Source organism: Pongo pygmaeus, chromosome X, assembly GCF_028885625.2.
Source record: "Pongo pygmaeus isolate AG05252 chromosome X, NHGRI_mPonPyg2-v2.0_pri, whole genome shotgun sequence".
Lineage (NCBI taxonomy): Eukaryota > Metazoa > Chordata > Mammalia > Primates > Hominidae > Pongo > Pongo pygmaeus.
Window position 1 is genome coordinate 123933597 of NC_072396.2, and position 22134 is coordinate 123955730.

The 22134-nt window shown below is 46.1% G+C and overlaps 1 protein-coding gene, 1 long non-coding RNA gene and 1 other non-coding gene across 3 annotated transcripts in view; 1 reads left to right on the top strand and 2 right to left on the bottom strand.

Moving 5' to 3' along the window:
• Nucleotides 1-395: 395 nt before the first annotated feature.
• Nucleotides 396-5606, bottom strand: RPL39 (ribosomal protein L39). Its single transcript, XM_054471791.1, has 3 exons — nucleotides 5476-5606; nucleotides 3804-3907; nucleotides 396-623 (listed from the first exon to the last, which is right to left on the bottom strand). Exons 1-3 carry the CDS (start codon nucleotides 5476-5478, stop codon nucleotides 575-577), a joined length of 156 nt encoding a protein of 51 aa, XP_054327766.1. The 5' UTR covers nucleotides 5479-5606; the 3' UTR covers nucleotides 396-574.
• Nucleotides 1225-1356, bottom strand: LOC129025543 (small nucleolar RNA SNORA69). Its single transcript, XR_008497291.1, has one exon. It is a non-coding gene; the product is annotated as a small nucleolar RNA SNORA69 (small nucleolar RNA).
• A 121-nt stretch (nucleotides 5607-5727) lies between the features above and the next one.
• Nucleotides 5728-22134, top strand: part of LOC134739049 (uncharacterized) — a 34952-nt gene continuing 18545 nt past the window's right edge. Inside the window, exon 1 of the long non-coding RNA XR_010125469.1 lies at nucleotides 5728-5921. This is a non-coding gene — a long non-coding RNA (uncharacterized LOC134739049). The remainder of the gene's footprint in view (nucleotides 5922-22134) is intronic.

Here is a 22134-nt window from a genome sequence, read left to right on the forward strand (position 1 = left end):
GAGACCAGCCTGGCCAACATGATGAAACCCTGTCTCTACTAAAAATACAAAAATTAGCTGGGTGTGGTGGGGGGCGCCTGTAATCCCAGCTACTCAGGAGGCTGAGGCAAGAGAATTGCTTGAACCTGGGAGGCGGAGGTTGCAGTGAGCCAAGATCGCACCACTGCACTCCAGCCTGGGCAACAGAGCCAGACTCCGTCTCAAAATAAATAAATACATAAAAAATAAAATAAAATAAAATTTACAGAATCAGTCCTTTACACTAAACACACTTCAAGCACATGGTAGCCAGAGAACATTTCTATCATTGCAGAAAGTTCTACTGGATAGTGTTGTTATTAGGTTTGGCAGGGAAGGGAGAATTCAGTACTTGACAAACCACAATACAACAGCAATTAAAACGAAAGGCCTCACATATTTATTACTGAACCCAGCCAACCAACGTGTTCATAAGAGATTCAGAGAGGAAACACGTCGAAATCTCCAGATAGTGGTGACATTTTCAGCTTGATATGGTAACATGATCGTGACCTTCAGACAGCATAAATATGTGTGCCATCTCATGTGCAATTCCTTACAGACCCAGCTTGGTTCTTCTCCAATGTCTCCTTTTGGAGTTGTACCTACACAGAAAAAAAATGTCAAGTTACAAAGGCAGTCCGACAGCAATGCAGCTGTTCCCATTCACATAACCTTTTAGGTACCACAAAATACTGCTTTTCTCTCCTTTAACAAGTTTGGAGTTCTTTCTGGAGAGTAAAAAAAATGATTCTCTATGTGTTTAAAAACTAGCCAAGTCAAGTTTTATCCTCTCAAAATAATTTCAAGGCTAGGATCTTAACTGGGATCAGAGTAGTGGCGAAGCCCACTCTCTCCAAGTGTACTTGCACCCACTTTTGATTCAATGGACCTGGAGGTACACAGACATACTCCGAACCCCCTCATAATGGGTCACAAACATATAAAAGCTCCCGCATGATATTTCTTTTGAGACAGTCGCCCGCTCCCCCCAACACCACCCAGCTACTTTTTGTATTTTTAGTAGAGGCGGGGTTTCACCATGTTGGCCAGGCTGGTCTCAAACTCCTGACTTCGAGATCCACCCGCCTCGTCCTCCCAAAGAGTTGAGATTACAGGCATGAGCCACTGCACCTGGCCTCGCATGATCTTTACAATTGATCAACTCCTCCATTCACGTCTAGTGCAGGGAAACAGCAATCCCAGAACTGTCCATGTCAATCTGTCATGATTTTACCCTCACAAAGGCAAAATCAAAAATAATTAACACGGCTTTTCTTTCAGCAGGATAATGGCAGTACTTCCACAAAATGAAGCACTGTAATTGCAACCTGCTTTCAAAAACATTTTTAACACTGGAAGATAGCTAAGACAATGAAAATCATTCCATTGGGTCAATTATCTGGGTCAAGGGTATATAATCTTATGTACAAAATACCTTCCCAATTCTGGGAGACCACAGAGTTTAATAGCAGGTTATTTATTGAACTAGGCATTGAGTTTTACATACATTTTTCTTTTTTTGCGACAGGGTCACACTGTTGCCCAGGCTACAATGCAGTGGCCGGATCACAGCTCACTGCAGCCTGTGAACTCCTGGGCTCAAGTGATCCTCCCACTTCACCTGCTAAATAGTTAGGACTACAAGCACGTGCCACCAAGTCCAGCTAATTAATTTTTTTGGTAGAGACGGATGGGGGTGGTCTCCCTATGTTGCCCAGGCTGGTCTCAAATTCCTGGCCTCAAGCAATCCGCCTGCTCCCAAAGTGCTGGGATTATAGGTATGAAGCACTGTGCCTGGTTTATATATACTTCTTTCACTCTTCTTTCTTCATAAGCAGGTCCCACCATCAGGCAGGACACAGAGAAACCCATGTTCAAGTAGATGTATCAAATAATGAAGGACAGTGTCTAGTATCCAGTGAACAAATGGTAAGCAATTAACTAGCCCATAACATTACAATGGGTGGCAATTTTCACATCTAACTAGCTAAATGAACCAAGGAAATAGGCCCTCAACTTTAGCCCTAAGAAGCCACACTTTGAAGTCTTCTTAGCAAACCAATCCCACTAGCTTTGCCATACAAGTCGAATCAAGTTCTGGCTGGGCACGGTGGCTCATGCCTGTAATCCCAGCATGTTGGGAGGCTGAGGCGGGTGGATCACGAGGTCAGGAGTTCAAGACCAGCCTGGCCAAGATGGTGAAACCCCGTCTCTACTAAAAATACAAAAATTAGCCGGGTGTGGTGGCAGGCACCTGTAATCCCAGCTACTTGGGAGGCTGAGGCAGGAGAATCGCTTGAACTCGGGAGGCAGAGGTTGCCGTGAGCCAAGATCACACCATTGCACTCCAGCCTAGGCAATGAGCGCAAAACTCCGTCTCAAAAGAAAAAAAGAGAAAGTGCTTTGACTAGCCTGGGCAACATGGCGAAACCCCATCTCTGCAACAGGTACACAAATTAGCCAGGCACGGTGGTGAACGCCTGTAGTCCCAGCTACTCAGGAGGAGGCTGCGGTGGGAGGGTTGCACCACTGCACTCAGCCTGGGTGAGAGAGCGACTGCTGAACCTTGGGCAACTCTCGCTAATTCTTGATGCTTATTTTTCCTCCCTTCAAAACCTGTCTCAAGGCCCATCAGGTCCAAAGAGCGATGGGCTGAAAAAGCCATGCAGGAGACTGAGTTTCAGGCCTAGCTTTCCCTGGAGTTAGTCTAGATGACCTTGGAGGTCCTTCATAGCAATTCTAGTAATGTTTTTCCTTTGAGATCAACTACTTCTGCAGTAGAGGACAGTTTTCCAATCTTTTCTAGTCTCTTTTTAGAAAAGAGAAACATCTAAAAGACTGGGCTAGGTGTGATGGCTCACGCCTGTAATCTCTGCACTTTGGTAGGGTGAGACAGGAGGATTGCTTGAGCTCAGGAGTTCAAGACCAGCCTGGGCAACACAGAGAGACTCCCATCTCTACAAAAAATTTAAAAATTAGCCAGGTGTGGTGGCGTGTGCCTGTAGTCCCAGCTACTCAGAGAGATGAGGTGGGAGGGTCACTTGAGCCTGGTAGGTAGGGAGAGGCTGCAGGGAGATAGTGTCAGCGCAGCATGTAAAACAGAACAAGATCCTGTCTCAAAAAACAAAAACAAAGGCCGGGCACGATGGCTTACGCCTGTAATCCCGGCACTTTGGGAAGCCCAAAAGGGGCAGATCACTTGAGCTCAGGAGTTTGAGACCAGCCTGGCCAATGTAGTGAAATCCTATCTCTACTAAAAATATAAAACTTAGCTGGGCGTGGTGATGCACGCCTGTAGTCCCAGCTACTCTGAAGGCTGAGGCATAAGAATCACTTGAACCTGGGAGGCAGAGGTTGCAGTGAGCCGAGATTGTGCCACTGCACTCCAGCCTGGGCAACAGAGCGAGACTCCATCTCAAAAAAAACAAAAAACAAAAAACAAACAAAAACAAAAACAAAAAGCCTAAAAATACTGACTGGGTCTTCCCCACCAGGATGTGTATAAGACAGCCTTCCACCTTATGACCTAGCTCAGACTGAAGATGACCAGGAAATTAACAAGTATTGATTGGAGAAATATCTGCCCATAAGCTCAGATGTGGGCTGGATGCAGTGCAGAAACAAAGGAAGTAAGTTTTTAAAAAGGAATTTGAGAATGCTGTCAGAGCGTGGATTGGATCGCATATAATTTTAATCATGTATTTATACTCAAAAAGTAACCCTGGCCAGGCACAGTGGTTCTTACATTTAGCAAAATACAAGCAGTATGATGGAGGTCTTACCTGATTTTATTTCCAGTTTTCATCCGAATCCACTGGGGAATGGGACGATTTTGCTTTTGTTTCTTGGCCAGGAATCGCTTAATCCTGAAAGTCTTGTGAGAAGACTGGGAAGAAAATGCAATCAATTTAGACAGTGATATTAGAGCCTGCCCGAATGATTCAAAGTCAAGAACTCCTTCAAACCAACATTTGAGTGCTTAACACATACCCCAGCCCCAAAATCTTCTCAATGCTAAGCCATCAAGCCAAGCAAGTCTCTGACCCTCACAACTTCTCTGGGGGCAGATACCACAGTTTCCATCGTTCAAATAAAATAAGTGGAACAGGAGGTTAAGAAACTTGCACAAAATCAGAGCATCAATGTGCAGAACCAGGATTCAAACCCAGGTCCTTTCTGCTCCACAGCCAGAGGCTACTTTTCAATTTACCCTGCCATCCCCCAAGGACTCAGACGACCACACTGGGAATGGCTAGGTAATCTGGCTTCCTGGGAAGAACACAGCTTTGAGTCAAACAGAACCACCTACCTACCATTTGCAAGTCAACGAATCTCAGTGCTCTACTTTGTAAAATAGGGGTACATACTTTTCAAGTGTCATTGGGAGGGTAATTAAGACTTAGGGAAAATCCCTGACATTCAGAAGATCTAACCTACTCACCATTTCGGTATTAATCCTAACTCTATCCCTACTGCTAAATGTCACTGGCTAAAAAAATAAACTTTTAAGTTTTAAAATAAATGAAATGTCACTTTTCCAAGGATGACTGTCTCAATTTCTAGTTGCATCTTTTGGCTTTCATCTAAGGCCAACCCCAATACTCCCCCAAATCTACAGAATAATCTTGCAAAATTGGCACGGATGCAGGTTTAATGCCTGGCCAACCCGGACGAACATACCCTTGCATAATAATGGGAGCCAATACAAAGAAGGCAAAGATTACACCCCGCCCCCCATCCACAGTAGCAGTTGTAAATTTTGTCAAGTAATAAACTATTACTTGACAAGTAATAAAATACCAGTACTTATCGCCTCCATATCTAGAAATCAACATTTTACATCTCCTAGTAAAGAGTGACTGGTTCGCTGCTGCCATTTACTAAGAAGGCCAGAATGACACACAGGTTCACAAAACACCCCTTGTTCTAGGCGCTTCCACGGGGTGACGCTCAAGTCTCTGAATAAACGTCCTCTAAACAAAAGTCCTGGGATCTAAAAATGAGGTTCGCTTCTCCACACCAAGCTAAACCCTTTTCGAAAACCAGTAGCCCACATTACCCTCCTGATTACCCTCCACGTTGCGCATGCCACGCGCAGCCCACAGTCAGGCCACGATTTCGGGGGTGGCTGCCACCTCCCACCCCCCGCCTCCAGAACCAGATTCGCTATAAGCGAAGGGAAACCGGAATCCCTTCCCGACTCGGCAGCGGCCGGGCAAAGAAAGAGCCCCCTTGAATCCGCGGCCGCAGCGCAGCCCGTCCCTCTCCAGGTTGCTCGCTGGCTCACTAGCTTCCCTCCAGGCCACGAAAAACAGTGGCCGAACTGGATCTTTTCTTGAAAAAGCCTTTAAAAGGCTCCCGTCCCTCGACGCTCCGCGCGGCCCAGGCATTTCGTGGCAGCGGCCTCGGGTTTTGGGAAGCCTCCCCGGGGCCGATGGGGGCCGATGGACTTACCATGGCGACAAACGGAGTCAAGAACACACCACGATGGCGGAGAAAGGAAAAGAGGGGGGAAGCTGGCGGAAGAACGAGCTTAGAAGGCGCTTCTGATGGGCGGAGCTTAGGAGGTGACGCTGTGCATCGACCGCCTGTTCTAGTGCCTTTTCTGCCTACCGGTGCGCTCCCGTGGCGCCGTGGGAAAGCGCGCTGATTCCTGCCAAATGCAGTTAGCTTTGCTTCGCTTCCGTAAGTGGGTTCCCCCAGGGGCCCGGCAGTGTGTTAGGGGCACCCTGCTTCGTAAGTGAGGCAGACAGCCCGTGATAAATGCCAAAGTAGAAGCCCCTCCGAAAACCTAAGGAGCCGATTGGGCGGGACTAACCCTAAGGAAGGGCAGGGGAATTGTCCGTCACCTCCGGGCGCCGGGGACTGGGAACGCCGGGTCGGAGCTGGGCAGGCGGAGAGTAAGTGCCATTTTCCCAGAGGGCTACGAGTCATTTCGGCCTGGCTGGGAGGTATGGGAAGGGACAGTCGTGTCGGAGGAAGCAGGAGAAGTTGGAGGGGGTTGGACCACGTGGACGCTTATGTAAGCCTAGGGGTTTTCGACTAGGCGAAAGGTTGCCAAAGTTTTCAACTCAGAAAGTTAGGGACAGAACCTCTTCCTTGGCTGCTAGGAAGTCCAGCCTGACATTGTAGCCCGCCTTTGGCAAGATGTACAATAATTAATAACATGCGTTTCGGATGCTAGTGTTCCCCATTTTCATCCTTTTCCCCATTTAAAAGCAAAAACCTTTCCTTTTTGATGAGTAAATAAAATAAACATAAAAATAAGCTGGGCGTGGTGGCTCACGCTTGTAATCCCAGCACTTTGGGAGGCCTAGGCGGGCGGATTACTTGAAGCCAGGAGTTCGAGACCAGCCTGGCCAACATGTTGAAACCCCGTCCCTACTAAAAATACAAAAAAACTAACCAGGCGTGGTGGCAGGCGCCTGTAATCTCAGCTACTCGGGAGGCTGAGACAGGAGAATCTCTTGAACCCGGGAGGCGGAGGTTGCAGTGAGCCGAGGTTGAGCCACTGCACTCCAGCCTGGGCAACAAGAGCAAAACTCCATCTCAAAAAGAAAAAGTAAATAAATAAACGCAAAAACCTCCATGTATATTTGCAGTCACCTCAAGCATTTTTGCACCAACGGATTACAGCAAGGGTTTTTAACCTGGAGTCCACAAGAGTCCATGTATAGAATTCAGAGGATCCCATGAGATTGAATGGGAAAATACAACTTTATTTTCACCAAATTTAATGAAATGTAATGCTTTCTGTATTTACTAATGTAGGCAACAGACCACAGTGGCATTAGCAGTAGTTGTGACTTGGTCACTAATAGAAATCATAGATGGCTTCATATTACATTACAGTTGATGCAGATGTCTCCAGATATTATTTACACACTCACGTCCTTTAAATTACATTAGTTATAAGTTCACAAATAGAACTATGTTAAGAAGCCCATGTATTACTATAGCACATATTTCTTTTTTTTTTTTTCAAGACTGAGTCTCCCTTTATTGCCCAGGCTAGAGTGCAATGGCACAATCTTGGCTCACTGCAACCTCCGCCTCCCGGGTTCAAGTGATTCTCATGCCTCAGCCTCCCGAGTAGCTGGGACTACAGGCACGCACTACCACGCCCAGCTAATTTTTGTATTTTTAGTAGAGACGGAGTTTCGCCATGTTGGCTAAGCCGGTCTCGAACTCCTGACCTCAAGTGATCTGCCCGCCTCGACCTCACAAAGTGCAGGGATTACTGGAGTGCGCTACCGTGCCCGGCCTAAAGTCACATTCTGAGGTCCTGGGGATTAGGGCTTCAACACATGAATTTTGGGGGAACATAATTTAGCTTGTGACACCACCAGTCACCTTCTAAGGCCGAATTCAAATGCTGTCTCTTCCCTTTAGCTGGAAATCATCACCCCTTCAACACTGTTGTAATAGTTTATTTGTACCTTTCTTATGGCTCCTAGCACTATCTGTTCTGTTGCAATGCAAAAGGATGAAAGTAACAGTGGCTGCTACTTATGGGGCTTGATAGTTACTATGTAGCTGCATGTATTAATTCAAGCCTTACTGTGAGCTTACCATGTTTTACCAGTGACCTTTTGAATCCTCACCAGAACACTACAAGGTAAGTATGGTTAATTATCCTCATTTTACAGAAGAGCCAACAGGGACAGATTAAGTTGTATACCCAAGGTCACACAGCTACTATGTTGCACAGCCGGTACTCAGACTCATGTAGTCCAGGCTTCAGAGTCTGTGCTGTCACCACTACCCTCTACTGCCTTTTCAACACAGATTTTGGGAACCTACTCTGTCTGGTTCGGGTCTTCGTGCTGGGGGTACAGGAGCAAACAAATCTGACCAAAAATCCCTGCCCTCTTGGAGTTTTGTGGCGATGGTATGGTTCTGGATTTTTTTGTGGTGGGAATTACACAAAGCTACACATGTGATAGAATTTGCCAAGTGTGGTGACTCACGTCTGTAATCCCAGCACTTTGGGAGGCTGAGGCGGGCGGATCACGTGAGGTCAGGAGTTCGAGATCAGCCTGACCAACATGGTGAAACCCCGTCCCTACTAAAAATACAAAAATTAGCCAAGTGTGGTGGCGTGTGCCTGTAATCCCACCTACTCAGGAGGCTGAGGCAGGAGAATGGCTTGAACCCGGGAGGTGGAGGCTGCAGTGAGCCGAGATCGCGCCACTGCACTCCAGCCTGGGTGACAGAGCGAGACTCTGTCTCAAAACAAACAAAAAAAATTAGCTGGGCATGGTGGTGCATGCCTGTAGTCCAAGCTACTCGGGAGGCTGAGACAGGGAGAATTGCTTGAACCCGGGAGGTGGAGGTTGCAGTGAGCTGAGATCACAACACTGCACCCCAGCCTCGGTGACAGAGTGAGACTCTGTCTCAAAAAAACAAACAAACAAACAAAAAAAAACAATTCTATACAACTCCCCCCTGCCCACCCCTGCCCCAGTGGGTGTATGTATAACTGGTGAAATCTGAATAAGCTCTGTGGACTGTGCCAATGTGAATTTCCTGGTTGTGATATTGTACTATAGTTATGCAAGATGCTAACACTGGGGAAAACTAGATAAAGGGTACGTACACAGGGCCTCTCAGTCCCTTTCTTTGCAACTTCTTGTGAATCTATTGTTATTTCAAAATACAAGTCTAAAAAAAACTCTGCCTTCATTGAGTTTAATTATAGTGGGGAGTTAGACAACAAATATATAAATTACATGGCACATCAGAAGGAGGTGTCATCAAGAAAAGCAAAGCAGGGGCCAGGTGCAGTGGCTATCACCTGTAATCCCAGCGTTTTGGAAGGCTGGGGAAGGAGGAATAGTTGAGGCCAGGAGTTTTAGATCAGCCTGGACAACATAGTGAGACTCTCTACAAAAAATACAAAATTTAGCCACTGGATGTGGTGGCACGTCCCCGTAGCTCCAGCTACTTGGAAGGTGAGAAGGGAGGATCACTTGAGCCCAGGAGTTCGAGGCTGCAGTGAGCCATGATTGTGCCACTGCACTCCAGCCTGAGCAACAGAGTGAGACCCTGTCTCAAAACAAACAAACAAATAAAACAATTGAGGGCTGGGCGCGGTGGCTCACGCCTATAATCCCAGCACTTTGGGAGGCCGAGGCGGGTGGATCACAAGGTCAGGAGTTCGAGACCAGCCTGACCAACATGGTGAAATCTCATCTCTACTAAAAATACAAAAAATTAGCCAGGTGTGGTGGTGGCGCCTGTAATCCCAGCTACTCAGGAGGCTGAGGCAGGGGAATCGCTTGAACCCGGGAGGCGGAGGTTGCAGTGAGTGGAGATCATGCCACTGCATTTCAGCCTGGCGACAGAGGGAGACTCCATCTCAAAAAAAAAAAAAAAAATTGAGAAGGGGTGGCATGAAAGGTAGAAGGAAAACCAGCACGAAGTGCTCTTTCTATAAAGCAGTAAGAATTAAAAGGATGATTGACATAAGCACTTAAAAGCTTATTTGCTGTTGCTTCTGGTCACCAGAAAGAAAATGCTTGCTCTTAAATAAATGAGCAATAAAAATCCAAAAAATTCAAGTTAAAAAATATGTATTTGGAAAAATGGCTGGGCGTGGTGGCTCCCACCTGTAATCCCAGCACTTTGGGATGCCGAGGCGGGTGGATCAACTTAGGCCAGGAGTTCGAGACCAGCCTGGCCAACATGGCAGAACCCTGTCTCTACTAAAAATACAAAAATTAGCCGGGAATGGTGGCACACACCTGTAATCCCAGCTATTCAGGAGGCTGAGGCAGGAGAATTGCTTGAACCTAGGAGGTGGAGGTTGCAGTGAGCCGAGATCGCACCACTGCACTTTAGCCTGGGCAACAGAGTGAGACCCTGTCTCAAAAAAAAAAAAAGTTGGAAAAAAAAATGCAGCAATAAAAAATAATACAAATATAGACAGGTGTGGCAGCATGCACCTGTAGTCCTAGCTATTTGGGAGGCTGCGGCAGGAATATTGCTTGATCCCAGGAGTTCAAGTCCAGCCTGGGCAATGTAGTGAGACCCTATCTCTAAAAATAAATACAAATGAAAAACAATACAGTATAATAATTATTTACATAGCATTTACACTATTTTAGGTATTATAAGTAAACAAGAGATGATTTAAAGTATACAGGAGGATGTGTGTAGGTTATATGCAAATATTACATCATTTTATATAAAGGACTTGGACATCAGTGGATTTTGGTATTAAAGAGATCCTGGAACCAATCCTTCATGGATACTGAGAGACGATTATATTTGCAAAGGTGTAGATGCTAAGAACAGGTATCCAGGGCCTCCCAGAGCCAGCCTAGGAGTCTGAGCTTTATCCTGGGGACCAACAATTTGCAGACTTCTTTTTTTTCTTTCTTTTATTTTTATTTTTTTGAGACGGAGTCTCGCTCTGTCGCCTAGGCTGGAGTGCAATGGTGTTATCTCCACTCAGTGCAACCTCCACCTCCCGGGTTCAAGCCATTCTCCTGCCTCAGCCTCCCAAGTGACTGGGATTACAGGCACATGCTACCATCCCCAGCTAATTTTGGTATTTTTAGTAGAGATGGGTTTCACCATGTTGACCAGGCTGGTCTCAAACTCCTGACCTCAAGTGATCCACCTGCCTCAGCCTCCCAAAGTGCTGATCCCAGCTCTTTGATTACAGGCGTGAGCCACCGCGCCCGATGTAATTTGCAGACTTCTTTGACAGAATGGCTCTTTGTTTTAAAAGCCATTTTATATAGAAACTCACCCTTGACTCTTCTCTGTTATACCATTAATCCAATCTCAGCAAATCCTGTCAGCTGTCTCAAAAATGTTTCTCGAATTCAGTGCTCATTTCCCCCACCGTCGTTCGTCTCTCACTTGGATTACTGCAAAATCCTTCAAACTCTTCCCCCTTCTTCTGGCCCTGCCCCTCTACAGTTTCTTCTCAACACAGCAGTCAATGACCCTGTTAAAACCTAAGCCTGATCATGTTACTGTATTTAGTGGCTCCTTTTTATTTTTTATTTTTTTGAGACTAAGTCTTGCTCTGTCACCCAGGCTGGAGCACAGTGGCATGATCTCAGGTCACTGCAACCTCCACCTCCTGAGTTCAAGTGATTCCTGTGCCTCAGCCTCTCAAGTGGCTGGGACTACAGGCGCATGCCACCACATCTGGCTAATTTTTGTGTTTTTAATAGAGATGGGGGTGTACGTTGGCCATGTTGGTCTTGAACTCCTGAGCTCAAGGGATCTGCCCCCTTCTGCCTCCCAAAGTGCTGGGATTGCAGGCATGAGCCACTGTGCCTGGCCTATTTAGTGGTTCTTAATGGCTCATTTCACTCCAGTAAATATCTAAGTGCCCCAGCCTGGGCGACATAGGGAGACCCTGTCGCTACGGAAAGTTAAAAAATTAGCCGGATGTCGGGGCACACACCTGTGGTCTGAGCTACTCAGGAGGCTGAGGTGGGAGGATTGCTTGAGCCCGGAAGGTCAAGGCTGCAGTAAGGTGAGATCACACCACTGTACTCCAGCCTGAGTAACAGAGCAAGACTCTATCTCCAAAAAAATATAAAAAGAAGAAAAAAATTAAAGATCCAAGTTCTCACAACAGGCATATGCTTCCACATCAGCCCCTTCCACCTCACCTCTGTGACCTCATCTCCCACTGCTCTCACCATCGGTTCACTGGGCTTTGGCCATACTGGGCAGTTCTCAGCTCAGGGCCTTTGCACTTGCTCTTCTCTCTACGTGGAAGCTCTTCCCCTAGATGTCCCCACGTCTTCATGGCTTCCTTCATCAGTCTCCTTAGGTCATTTTTCCAATGTCACCTCAGTGAGGCTTTCCCTAACCACCCTATCTATCTAAAATTGCAGCTTGGCCGGGCGCGATGGCTCACGCCTGTAATCCCAGCACTTTGGGAGGCTGAAGCGGGCAGATCATGAGGTCAGGAGTTCAAGACCAGCCTGGCCAACATGGTGAAACCCCATCTCTACTAAAAATACAAAAAATTAGCTGGGCATGGTGGTGCGTGCCTGTAATCCCAGCTACTCAGGAGGCTTAGACAGGAGAATTGCTTGAACCGGGACTCGGGAGGCGGAGGTTGCAGTGAGCTGAGATCGTGCCACTCCACTCCAGCCTGGGAGACAGAGGGACACTCTGTCTCAAAAATAAAATAAAGTAAAATTGCAACCCCCAGGTCGGGCGCAGTGGCTCACACCTATAATCCCAGCATTTTGGGAGGCCAAGGCAGGCAGATCGCTTGAGCCCAGAAGTTTGAGACCATCCTGGGCAACATGGTGAGACCTCCGCCTCTACAAGAAAAATGCAAAGGTTAGCTGGGTGTGGTGGCACATGCCTGTAGTCTCAGCTACTCAGGAAGCTGAGGTGGGAGGCTCACCTGAGCCTGGGGAGTTCGAGGCTACAGTCAGCGGTGATTGAGCCACTGCACTCCAGCCTGGGTGACAGAGTGAGACTCTCTCTAAAAAAAATTTGCAACCCCTGGCCCCCACTCAGCACTCCCTACCCCTACTACTGCTTTATTTTTCTCCATATTACTTACCTGAGATAACATATATTGTATTTATTTATTGTTTGACTCCCTCACTAGAATGTAAGCTCCATGAGGTCATGGATTGTGTATTTTGTTCACTGCTGTATTCCCTGAGCCTGGAACAGTGCCTGACACATAGTAGATGCGCAGTAAATATTTGGTGAATGAATGAACAAATGCTAATACATCAAAGAGACAACATCAAAGAACAGACTCCACAGGGCAGTTTACATCTTCATTGTTTGGCCGGACCCTTCTTGTTTGAGGGTGGATTTTCAAAATTACTGCTGAAGGCAATTGGGAGCCTTGAAAGCTTTTAAAGGGTAAGAGTAAGTGGCAATTATATATTTGTTGTTGTTGTTGTTGTTTTTGGAGGCAGGGTCTTGCTCTGTCACCCCGGCTGGAGTGCAGTGGTATATTCTCAGCTCCCTGCAACCCCCACTTCCCCGGCTCAAGCCATCAGGTCCCCAAGTAGCTGGGACTACAGGCGCGTGCTGCCAACCCAGTTTTTTGTATTTTTGGTAGAGACGGGATCTCACCACATTGTCCAGGCTGATCTCGAACTCCTGACTTCAAGCGATCTTCTCACCTGGGCCTCCCAAAGTGCTGGGATTACAGGCATAAGCCACCATGCCTGGCCAATTATGTAAGTATTTTAGAAAGATCCTTTGGCCAGCTGGAGAGTAGTTGGGGATGGGGACAATAGTGGAAACAAGAATACTCGTGGGGGCTGTTGTTACAAGTATGCTTTTTTTTTTGAAACAGTCTCGCTCTTGTCGCCTAGGCTGGAGTGCAATGGCACGATCTCGGCTCACTGTAACCTCCGCCTCCCAGGTTCAAAGCAGTTCTCCTGCCTCAGCCTCTGGAGTAGCTGGGATTACAGACACCTACCACCATGCCAGCTAATTTTTGTATTTTTAGTAGAGACGGGGTTTCGCCATGTTGGCCAGGCTGGTCCCCAACTCCTAACCTCAGGTGATCTGCCCGCCTCAGCCTCCCAAAGTGCTGGGATTACAGGCATGAGCCACCATGCCCGGTCAGCAAACTTTTTCTGATAGTAAATATTTTAGGCTTTGCAGATGACATACAGTGTCTGTTGCAACTACTCAACTCTGCTGTTGCAGGATGAAAGCTGCAGGACAATATGTAAATGAACGGGTGTGGCTGGGTTCCAAGAAAACTTTAGTTACAGATACTAAAATTTAAATTCAATAGAATTGTCATGTGTCCCAAAATATTCTTTTGATTTTTTTCAACCATTGAAAAATACAGAAACCATTCTTAGCTCTCAGGCTGTACAAAAACACGCAGTGGCCAGGTTTGGTCCGTAGGCTGTAATTTGCTGAGCCTAGGCCTAGATAATTATGTCAAGACTCTCCTCTCCCTCCTCAAACCTGCAACCCTTCTTCCTCCATTCTCACACTCAGTTGAGGACCTGGCTTCCTAGTCACTGAGAAAATTTAAGCAATCACAAGAGAACTCCCACAGCCCATCCACACATGCTATCTGCCAACATCTCCACGTGACTATTCCCCCATCCCTCTGTTACTGTGAATGAAACGTTTGAGCTATGTCCAGCCTGTCTGCTCGCTTGTGCCCTAGATCCAAACCTCTCTCGCCCATTCAACAACCCTGCTCTGACTAGTCTTCCCTTTCTGTCCTTGCTGTTCACTGCATTATTCCCATCAACATACAAATAAATATGCTGTCATCTTAAAAAAGCTGCTTTTTACTCCAACCCCCTTGCCAGCTACTTCTTCTTCTCCTTCCCTTTGCAACAAAACCCGGTAAAGATTTGTCTTCATTCACTGTTTCCAACTTCTCTCCCATTCTTTAAGTGAGATATAATTCACATAATAATGAAAATCACCGTTTTATTTTTTTATTTTATTTTTGAGACAGAGTCTTGCTCTGTCAGGCTGGAGTACAATGGCGTGATCTCAGCTCACTGCAACCTCGGCCTGCCGAGTTCAAGCGATTCTCCTGCCCCAACCTCCCAAGTAGCTGGGATTACAGGCATGCACCACCACACCCAGCTAATTTTTGTATTTTTAGTAGAGGCGGGGTTTCACCATGTTGGCCAGGCTGCTCTTGAACTCCTGACCTCAGGTGATCCGCTCACCTCGGCCTCCCAGAGTGCTGGGATTACAGGTGTCAGCCACCGCACCGGCCACTATTTTATTTTATTTTATTTATTTTTGAGATGGAGTCTCTGTTGCCCAGGCTGGAGTGCAGTGGCATGATCTCAGCTCACTGCAACCTCCGCCTCCCGGGTTCGAGTGATTCTCCTGCCTCAGCCTCCCAAGTAGCTGGGATTACAGGCATGTGCCACCACGCCCGGCTAATTTTGTATTTTTAGTGGAGATGGGGTTTTGCCATGTTGGCCCAGCTGGTCTCGAACTCTTGACCTCAGGCGATCCACCCGCCTCAGCCTCCCAAAGTGCTAGGATTACAGGTGTGAGCCACCGCACCTGGCCTAGCAGTCACTCTTTCATTCCCACTCTTCTCTCAGCCCTAGGAAACCACTAATCTATTTTCCGTCTCTGTGGATTTGCCTATTCTGGATATTTTATATAAATGGAGACATATAATATGTAGCCTTTTGTGTCTGCTTTCTTTCACTTAGCATAATGTTTTCAAGGTTCATCCATGTTGTAGCATGAATCAGTATTTCATTTTTTTTAGAAGTGGGGTCTCACTATATTGCCCAGGCTGGTCTTGAACTCCTGAGCTCAAGCAATCATCCCATCTTGGCCTCCCAAAGTGCTGGAATTAGAGGCGTGAGGCACTGTGCCAGGCCAACATTTTTTATTTTTTTTAATAGAGATAGGGTCCCACTATGTTGCCCAGGCTAGTCTCAAACTCCTAAGTTCAAGTGATGCTCCCGCCTCAGCCTCCCAAATGCTAGGATTACCTGCAAGAGCTCTCATGCCTGGCTCATTTTTCTTTCTCTTTCTTTTCTTTTCTTTCTTTGTTTCCTTTCTTTTCTTTCTCTTCTTTCTTTCTTCTTTCTTTTCCTTCCTTCCTTCTTTCCTTCCTTCCTCCCTCCCTCCCTCCCTTCCTCTCTCCTTCCCTCTTTCCTTCCTCCTTCTCTTTTCCTTCCTTCCTTCCTTCTTTCATTCCTCCCTCCCTCTCTCCTTCCCTCTTTCCTTCCTCCTTCCCTCCCTCACTCTCTTTTCCTTCCTTCCTTTTCTTTCTCTCTTTCCCTCCCTCCCTCCTTCTCTTTCTTCTCTTTCTTTCTCCTTCCTTCTTTCCTTATTTCCTTTTCTTATCCTTCCTTCTTTGTTTCCCTTCCTTTCTCCCTCCCTCCCTTTCTTTTCTTTCTCTTTCCTTCCTTTCTCTTTCTCCTTTCCTCCTTTTTCTCTTTCTCCCTCTTTCTCTCCTTCCTTCCTTCCTTTTTTCCTTCCTTCCTTCCTTTCTTCCCTCCCTCCCTCCCTCCCTTTTCTTTCTTTCCCTTCCTCCCTCCCTCCCTTTCTTTCCTTTTTTCTTTCTTTTTTCTTTTCTTTTTCCTTCCTTTCCATTTTTTTCTTCCTTCCTTTCTTTCTTCTTGACAGAGTCTTGCTCTCTTGCCCAGGCTGGAGTGCACTGGTGTGATCTTGGCTTACTGCAACCTCTGCCTCCTGGGTTCAAGCAATTCTCCTGACACAGCCTCCTGAGTAGCTGGGACCACAGGCTTGTGCCAACACGCCTGGCTAACTTTTGTATTTTTAATATTTTTTCTTTTTTTTTTTTTTTCGTGTTTATTTTTTTGAGACAGAGCCTCAGTCTGTCACTCAGGCAGCAGTGCAGTGGCGCGATCTCAGCTCACTGCAACCTCTGTCTCCAAGGTTCAAGCAATTCTCCTGCCTCAGCCTCCCAAGTAGCTTGAATTGCAGATGTGCACTACCACGCCCGGCTAATTTTTGTATTTTTAGTAGGGGTGGGGTTTCGCCATGTTGGCCAGGCTGGTCTTGAACTCCTGACCTCAAGTGATCCGCCCGCCTCGGCCTCCCAAAGTGCTGGGATTTCAAGCATCAGCCACCGTGCCCAGCCGTATTTTTAGTGGCCAACCTTGCTGGCCACTCCTCCTCCTTGAAACACTTTTCTCTTGGATTAAGTAACACCGGAGTCTTCTGGTATTTCTCCTACTCTGGCTATTCTTTCTGTCTTTGTAGATACATTTCCTTACCTCTGTGTAATGTTAAGAGTTCTTTAAGGCTGGGCCCTAGGTCTGCTTCTGTTCCTACTTCACTCTCTCCCCATAAAGTGACAGAATCCATGGTCATGACTTCAGTGCACCCCTAAAAATGGATGAGTTCCAAATCCATACATCCATTTCCCACCTGCCATTCACCCTTCACTGTAACATGATTTCTGTCTCTTTTAGGTCATCAGTTTCATTAGTTCACTAATGAAATCATGACTGCCAAATCCAATGAACACTTCCATTTCTTGTCTTCCTTAATCTCTCTGTGGCATGGGACATTGTCAGCCAATTTCCTTCTTGAAATTTTCCCTTCCCTTAATCCTGTCGCCCAGCTGACAATCATTCACTTTCAATCATTTCTGGTGGCTCTTGTACCTCCCTCTTGGGCTACTTGTTTCTAAAAACTGAGGAAACAAAGTTATTTAGAAAGTAAAGGCAAACTGATGCCATGTTAGGAAGGGCTGGCAGAATGAATGAAAATCAGGCAAAAGCTCAAGGATGTTGTCTAAACATTTTGTTCTTATGGGACCAGAATAGTTGATGTGGTTTGGATATTTGTCCCCACCCAAATCTCATGGAAATATAATCCCCAGTGTTGTAGGTGGGGCCTGGTGGGGTGTTTGGGTTATGGGGCAGATCCCTCATGGCTTGGTGCTGTCCTCTCTTTAGTGAGTTCTTACAGAGCTGGTTGTTGTAAAGTGTGGCACCTCCTCCCCGCACTCACTCTCTTGCTCACTCTGTGATGTGGGATGTCTTCTGCTTCACTTTCCACCATGAGTAAAAGCTCCCTGAGGCTTTCCCAAAACTCGAGCAGATACCAGTGCCACACTTCCTGTACAGTCTGCAGAACTGGGAGCCAATTAAATCTCTTTTCTTATAAATTATCCAGTCTCAGGTATTCATTTATTTATTTATTTTTCTGAGGCAGAGTCTCATTCTGTTGCCCAGGCTGGAGTGCAGTGGTGCGATCTCGGCTCATTGCAGCCTCCACCTTCGTGGGTTCAAGTGATTTTCCTGCCTCAGCCTCCTGAGCAGCTGGGATTACAGGCACCTGCCACCATGCCCGGCTAATTTTTGTATTTTTAGTAGAGATGGGGTTTCATCATTTTGGCCAGGCTGGTCTCAAACTCCTGACCTCAAGTGATCCGCCCATCTCAGCCTTCCAAAGTGTTGGGATTACAGGTGGGAGCCACAGCACCTGGCCAGGTATTTCTTTTTTTTTTTTTTTCTTTTTTTGAGATGGAGTCTCACTCTGTCACCCAGACTGGAGTACAGTGCCACAATCTCGGCTCACTGCAACCTCCACCTCCCAGGTTCAAGTGATTCTTCTGCTTCCGCCTTCTGAGTAGCTGGGGACTACAGGCGTGTGCCACCACGCCCAGCTAATTTTTTGTATTTTTAGTAGAGACGTGGTTTCACCATGTTGGCCAGGCTGGTCTCAAACTCCTAACCTCGTGATCCACACACCTCGGCCTCCCAAAATGCTGGGATTACAGGCATATGCCACTGCCCCTGGCCCCAGCCAGGTATTTCTTTATAATAATGTAAGAACAGCCTGTATTAGTTCATTTTCACACTGCTAATAAAGACATACCCGAAGCGAGGCGCGGTGGCTCACGCCTGTAATCCCAGCACTTTGGGAGGCTGAGGCAGTGGATCACCTGAGGTCGGGAGTTCAAGACCAGCCTGGCCAACATGGTGAATTCCCGTCTCTACTAAAAATACAAAATTTAGCCAGGCACGGTGGCAGATGGCTGTAATCTCAGCTACTAGGGAGGCTGAGGCAGGAGAATTGCTTGAATCTGGGAGGTGGAGGTTTCAGTGAGTTGAGATCGCGCCACTGCACTCCAGCCTGGGCGACAGAGTAAGACCTTGTCTCAAAAAAAAAAAAAAAAAAAAAAAACAGACATACCTGAAACTGGGATGAAAAAGAGGCTTTAATGGACTCACAGTTCCACATGGGTAGGGAGGCCCCACAATTATGGCAGAAGGCAAGGAGGAGCAAGTCATGTCTTACATGGATGGCAGCAGGACAAAAAGAGCTTGTGCAGGGGAACTCCTCTTTATGAAACCATCAGATCTTGTGAGACTTCTTCACTATCATGGGAACAGCACAGGAAAGACCTGCCCCATTATTCAATTAACTCCCACTGGGTCCCTCACACAACATGTAGGAATTCAAGATGAGATGTGGGTGGGGGCACAGCCAAAAAATATCAGGCCTAATATAGGAGTGAACCATGAACTGATTTTTCCCTGGTAGACAAAACAAAGGCATGCCAGTGAAAGCAGAAACTAATATCATTTATGCACTTTTGAAATTCTCCAGAGGTTAATTCAGTATCAAAAATTTAATTTCTCAAATATAACAGCTATTTAGTGAAGTCAATAAACACACTTAGCTTCATGCTTGAATGCTGTTACTATTTATTGACATCAAAACAAAACAAGCTGAGACTAAAAGTTGCTATTTAACAGGAACAGACGTTGGTACAGTTTCCTTCCTGGAGAGGGTATGCACTCAGATCATGAGACCTAAGATAAAACACACACTGGATTGTCAAGAATCAAACAAGGACTACCTTTTTCCTCTTAATAGAAAAAAAGCTGAAGATAAAAGCAGATGTTTGAAAATATTCTTCATGCTAAGCTCATGTAAGCAAACAAAAAACTAAAACTAATCCTAAAACTTTAGGACATTAGATGCAGAAGTAACATGACTATTTAAATTTTTGCACCAACAAAAGTTTGTTCTATCCTTCACTGTACTTATACTACAAGGAGATGCTTGTTGCTTCTACACTTCCCAAAATCAACAGTTATCATCAACAATGCAATAAAACTAGATTGGAATGGACGGGCACGGTGGCTCATACCTGTAATCCCAGCACTTTGGAAGGCTGAAGCGGGGGGAATCACCTGAGGTCAGGAGTTCAAGACCAGCGTGGCCAACGTGGTGAAACCCCATGTCTACTAAAAATACAAAAATTAGCCAGGCACGGTGGCGGGCACCTGTAATCCCAGCTACTCGGGAGGCTGAGGCAGGAGAATCGGTTGAACCCAGGAGGTGGAGGTTGCAGTGAACCGACATTGTGCCACTGTACTCCAGACTGGGCAACAGAGTGAGACCCTGTCTAAAAAAAAGAAAAATGAAAAGAAAATTCAATTCGGGATGAACAACAGCTTTTGATTTTAGAACCAGCTCTTACTTTTCTCTCGTGTCATACGTAATGAAGTCCTCACTTGACATTTCCCTGCAAATTGCAATGCATGTCCTCACCATCAGCTTTTTCTGACACTTTAAAATTAATTTGTATAAATTGCAAAAGCAATGAAATTGTACTTCCAATTCTGAACTTCTGATCAGATTCCTGCTTTGACACAAGACTTACTCCTCTGCAGTGTACCCCACCAGCACAACGACCCCCTTTCTCTTTATTCTTTGCCCTGAAGGCACTTCTGGATTGCTTAATGTGTGCTCTTTGGCTGCCTAGACAGTCAGGACACCTAAGGCCATCTGGACTTAACACTCCCTTCCTCCTTCTTTTCTATGGTTAATATCACTTTCCTGCTTTCTTTCTACTGCTGAATCTCCAGATTGGTGCTGCCATCTTGGCATCAGAATCGACCTCGGCTTCGAGCTCCTGGATGGTAAAGCTTCATCCCTGGATGATCCTGAAGTATAACGAAATATGTTACTGTTACAACAATGCTAATAAGCTTTAAATGGTATTATCAGGTCATATCTTATATATATTAATATATACTAAAGCCCAGTAATTTAAGACCAAAAATATGAGGGCATGGTAAATGACAACTTGCCCATTTCCTCTCTCTATCTCCAAAGAAAAGCAACCATTTTATAATTATTATTTTATAAGTCTGGTTCAATTTCTTTTTTTTTTTAGAGATATCATCTCACTGTTACCCAGGCTGAAGTGCAAGTGGCACGATTGCAGCTCACTGCAGCCTCAACATTCCAGACTCAAGCGATCATCCCACCTCAGCTCCCTAGTAGCTGGGATTGCAGGCAGGTGCAACCACACTGGGCTAAGTTTTTAAATTTTTAGTAGAGAGGGGGTCTCCCTATGTTATCCAGGCAGGTCTTGAACTCCTGAAGTTAAGTGATCCTCCCGCCTTGGCCTCCGAAATGCTAGGAGACAGGGTTTCGCCATGTAGGCCCAGCTCGTCTCCAACTGCTGACCTCAAGTCATCTGCCTGTCTCAGCCTCCCAAAGTGCTGGGCTTATAGGGATGAGCCACTGTGCCGGGCCTATAGTTATTAAGGACATGAAATTATGCTTTATGAGGAAGTGGTCCTCACCCCCACTGCCTACAACACAAGAAAGGAGAGGAAGGGAGCAAACTAGAAGAAGAAAGGTGGTATTGGGGGAAAGGATATCAATTAAAGATGGATTTTAAAAATTGTTTAGCAGGAGGGAGGGCCCTCCTGTGGTTTCACCAGTTGATCTGGCTGAGGGATTTTCTCCAGCGACACTTGCAGCTTAGGGGCAAGAGGCTCCCACAACACCCTGTGCTACCGCGACCCTTCTGACATTGTGCATCATGATCTGATTATTGCTATTTGCCTCTTGCCAATACTGAACCATGAGTTCAACACAGACAAGGACTTATTTTAATCCTTGACCAGGGCCTGGCACACAGTCAGTGATTGGTACATGTTTGCTAAATGAATGAGCAAATGGCAGAAATTGAAGAGGGTGGGGTGGTGACGGGTGGTTTATCCAGAGCTGGACAGGCAAGGCAAGTAAAACAGAAGAGGGAGGTGCTGACATGAAAACGGCCTTGAGATGGCTGGCAACAGGCTAGACAAAGAGGCAAGGGATGTCAACTCATGCCTGTTGGTTCAGGAGAATTGCTTCTCTTAAGGCCAACTCCTCTAACCTCTATTTTGGCTTCCATTTTCACCTGCCTTTGCAGGAAGCCTACAGTATTAGTAGTCTCTTTCTCTTGGGTATTCATTCTTTTAGAGCTTTCCTTTTGGCTTCTAAACTTACTTACTTTCTCATATTTAAAATAATGTTTCATTAACACCATTAACCTATGCATCTCAATTTCTTTCACAGCTGTGTTAGTCTGTTTTCACAGTGGTAGAAAGAAATACCCAAGACTGGGTAGTATATAAAGAGAAGAGGTTTAATTGACTCAGAGTTTCAAATGGCTCGGGAGGCCTCAGGAAATTTATAATTATGGCAGAAGGTGAAGCAGGCATGCCTTACATGACAGCAGGCGAGAGGTGAATTGCGAGCATAGGAAAAACTGCCACTTTTAAGACCATCAGATCTGGTGTGACTCACTCACTATCAGGAGAACAGCATGAGGGAAACCAGCCTCCTAATCCAATCACCTCCCACCAACTTCCT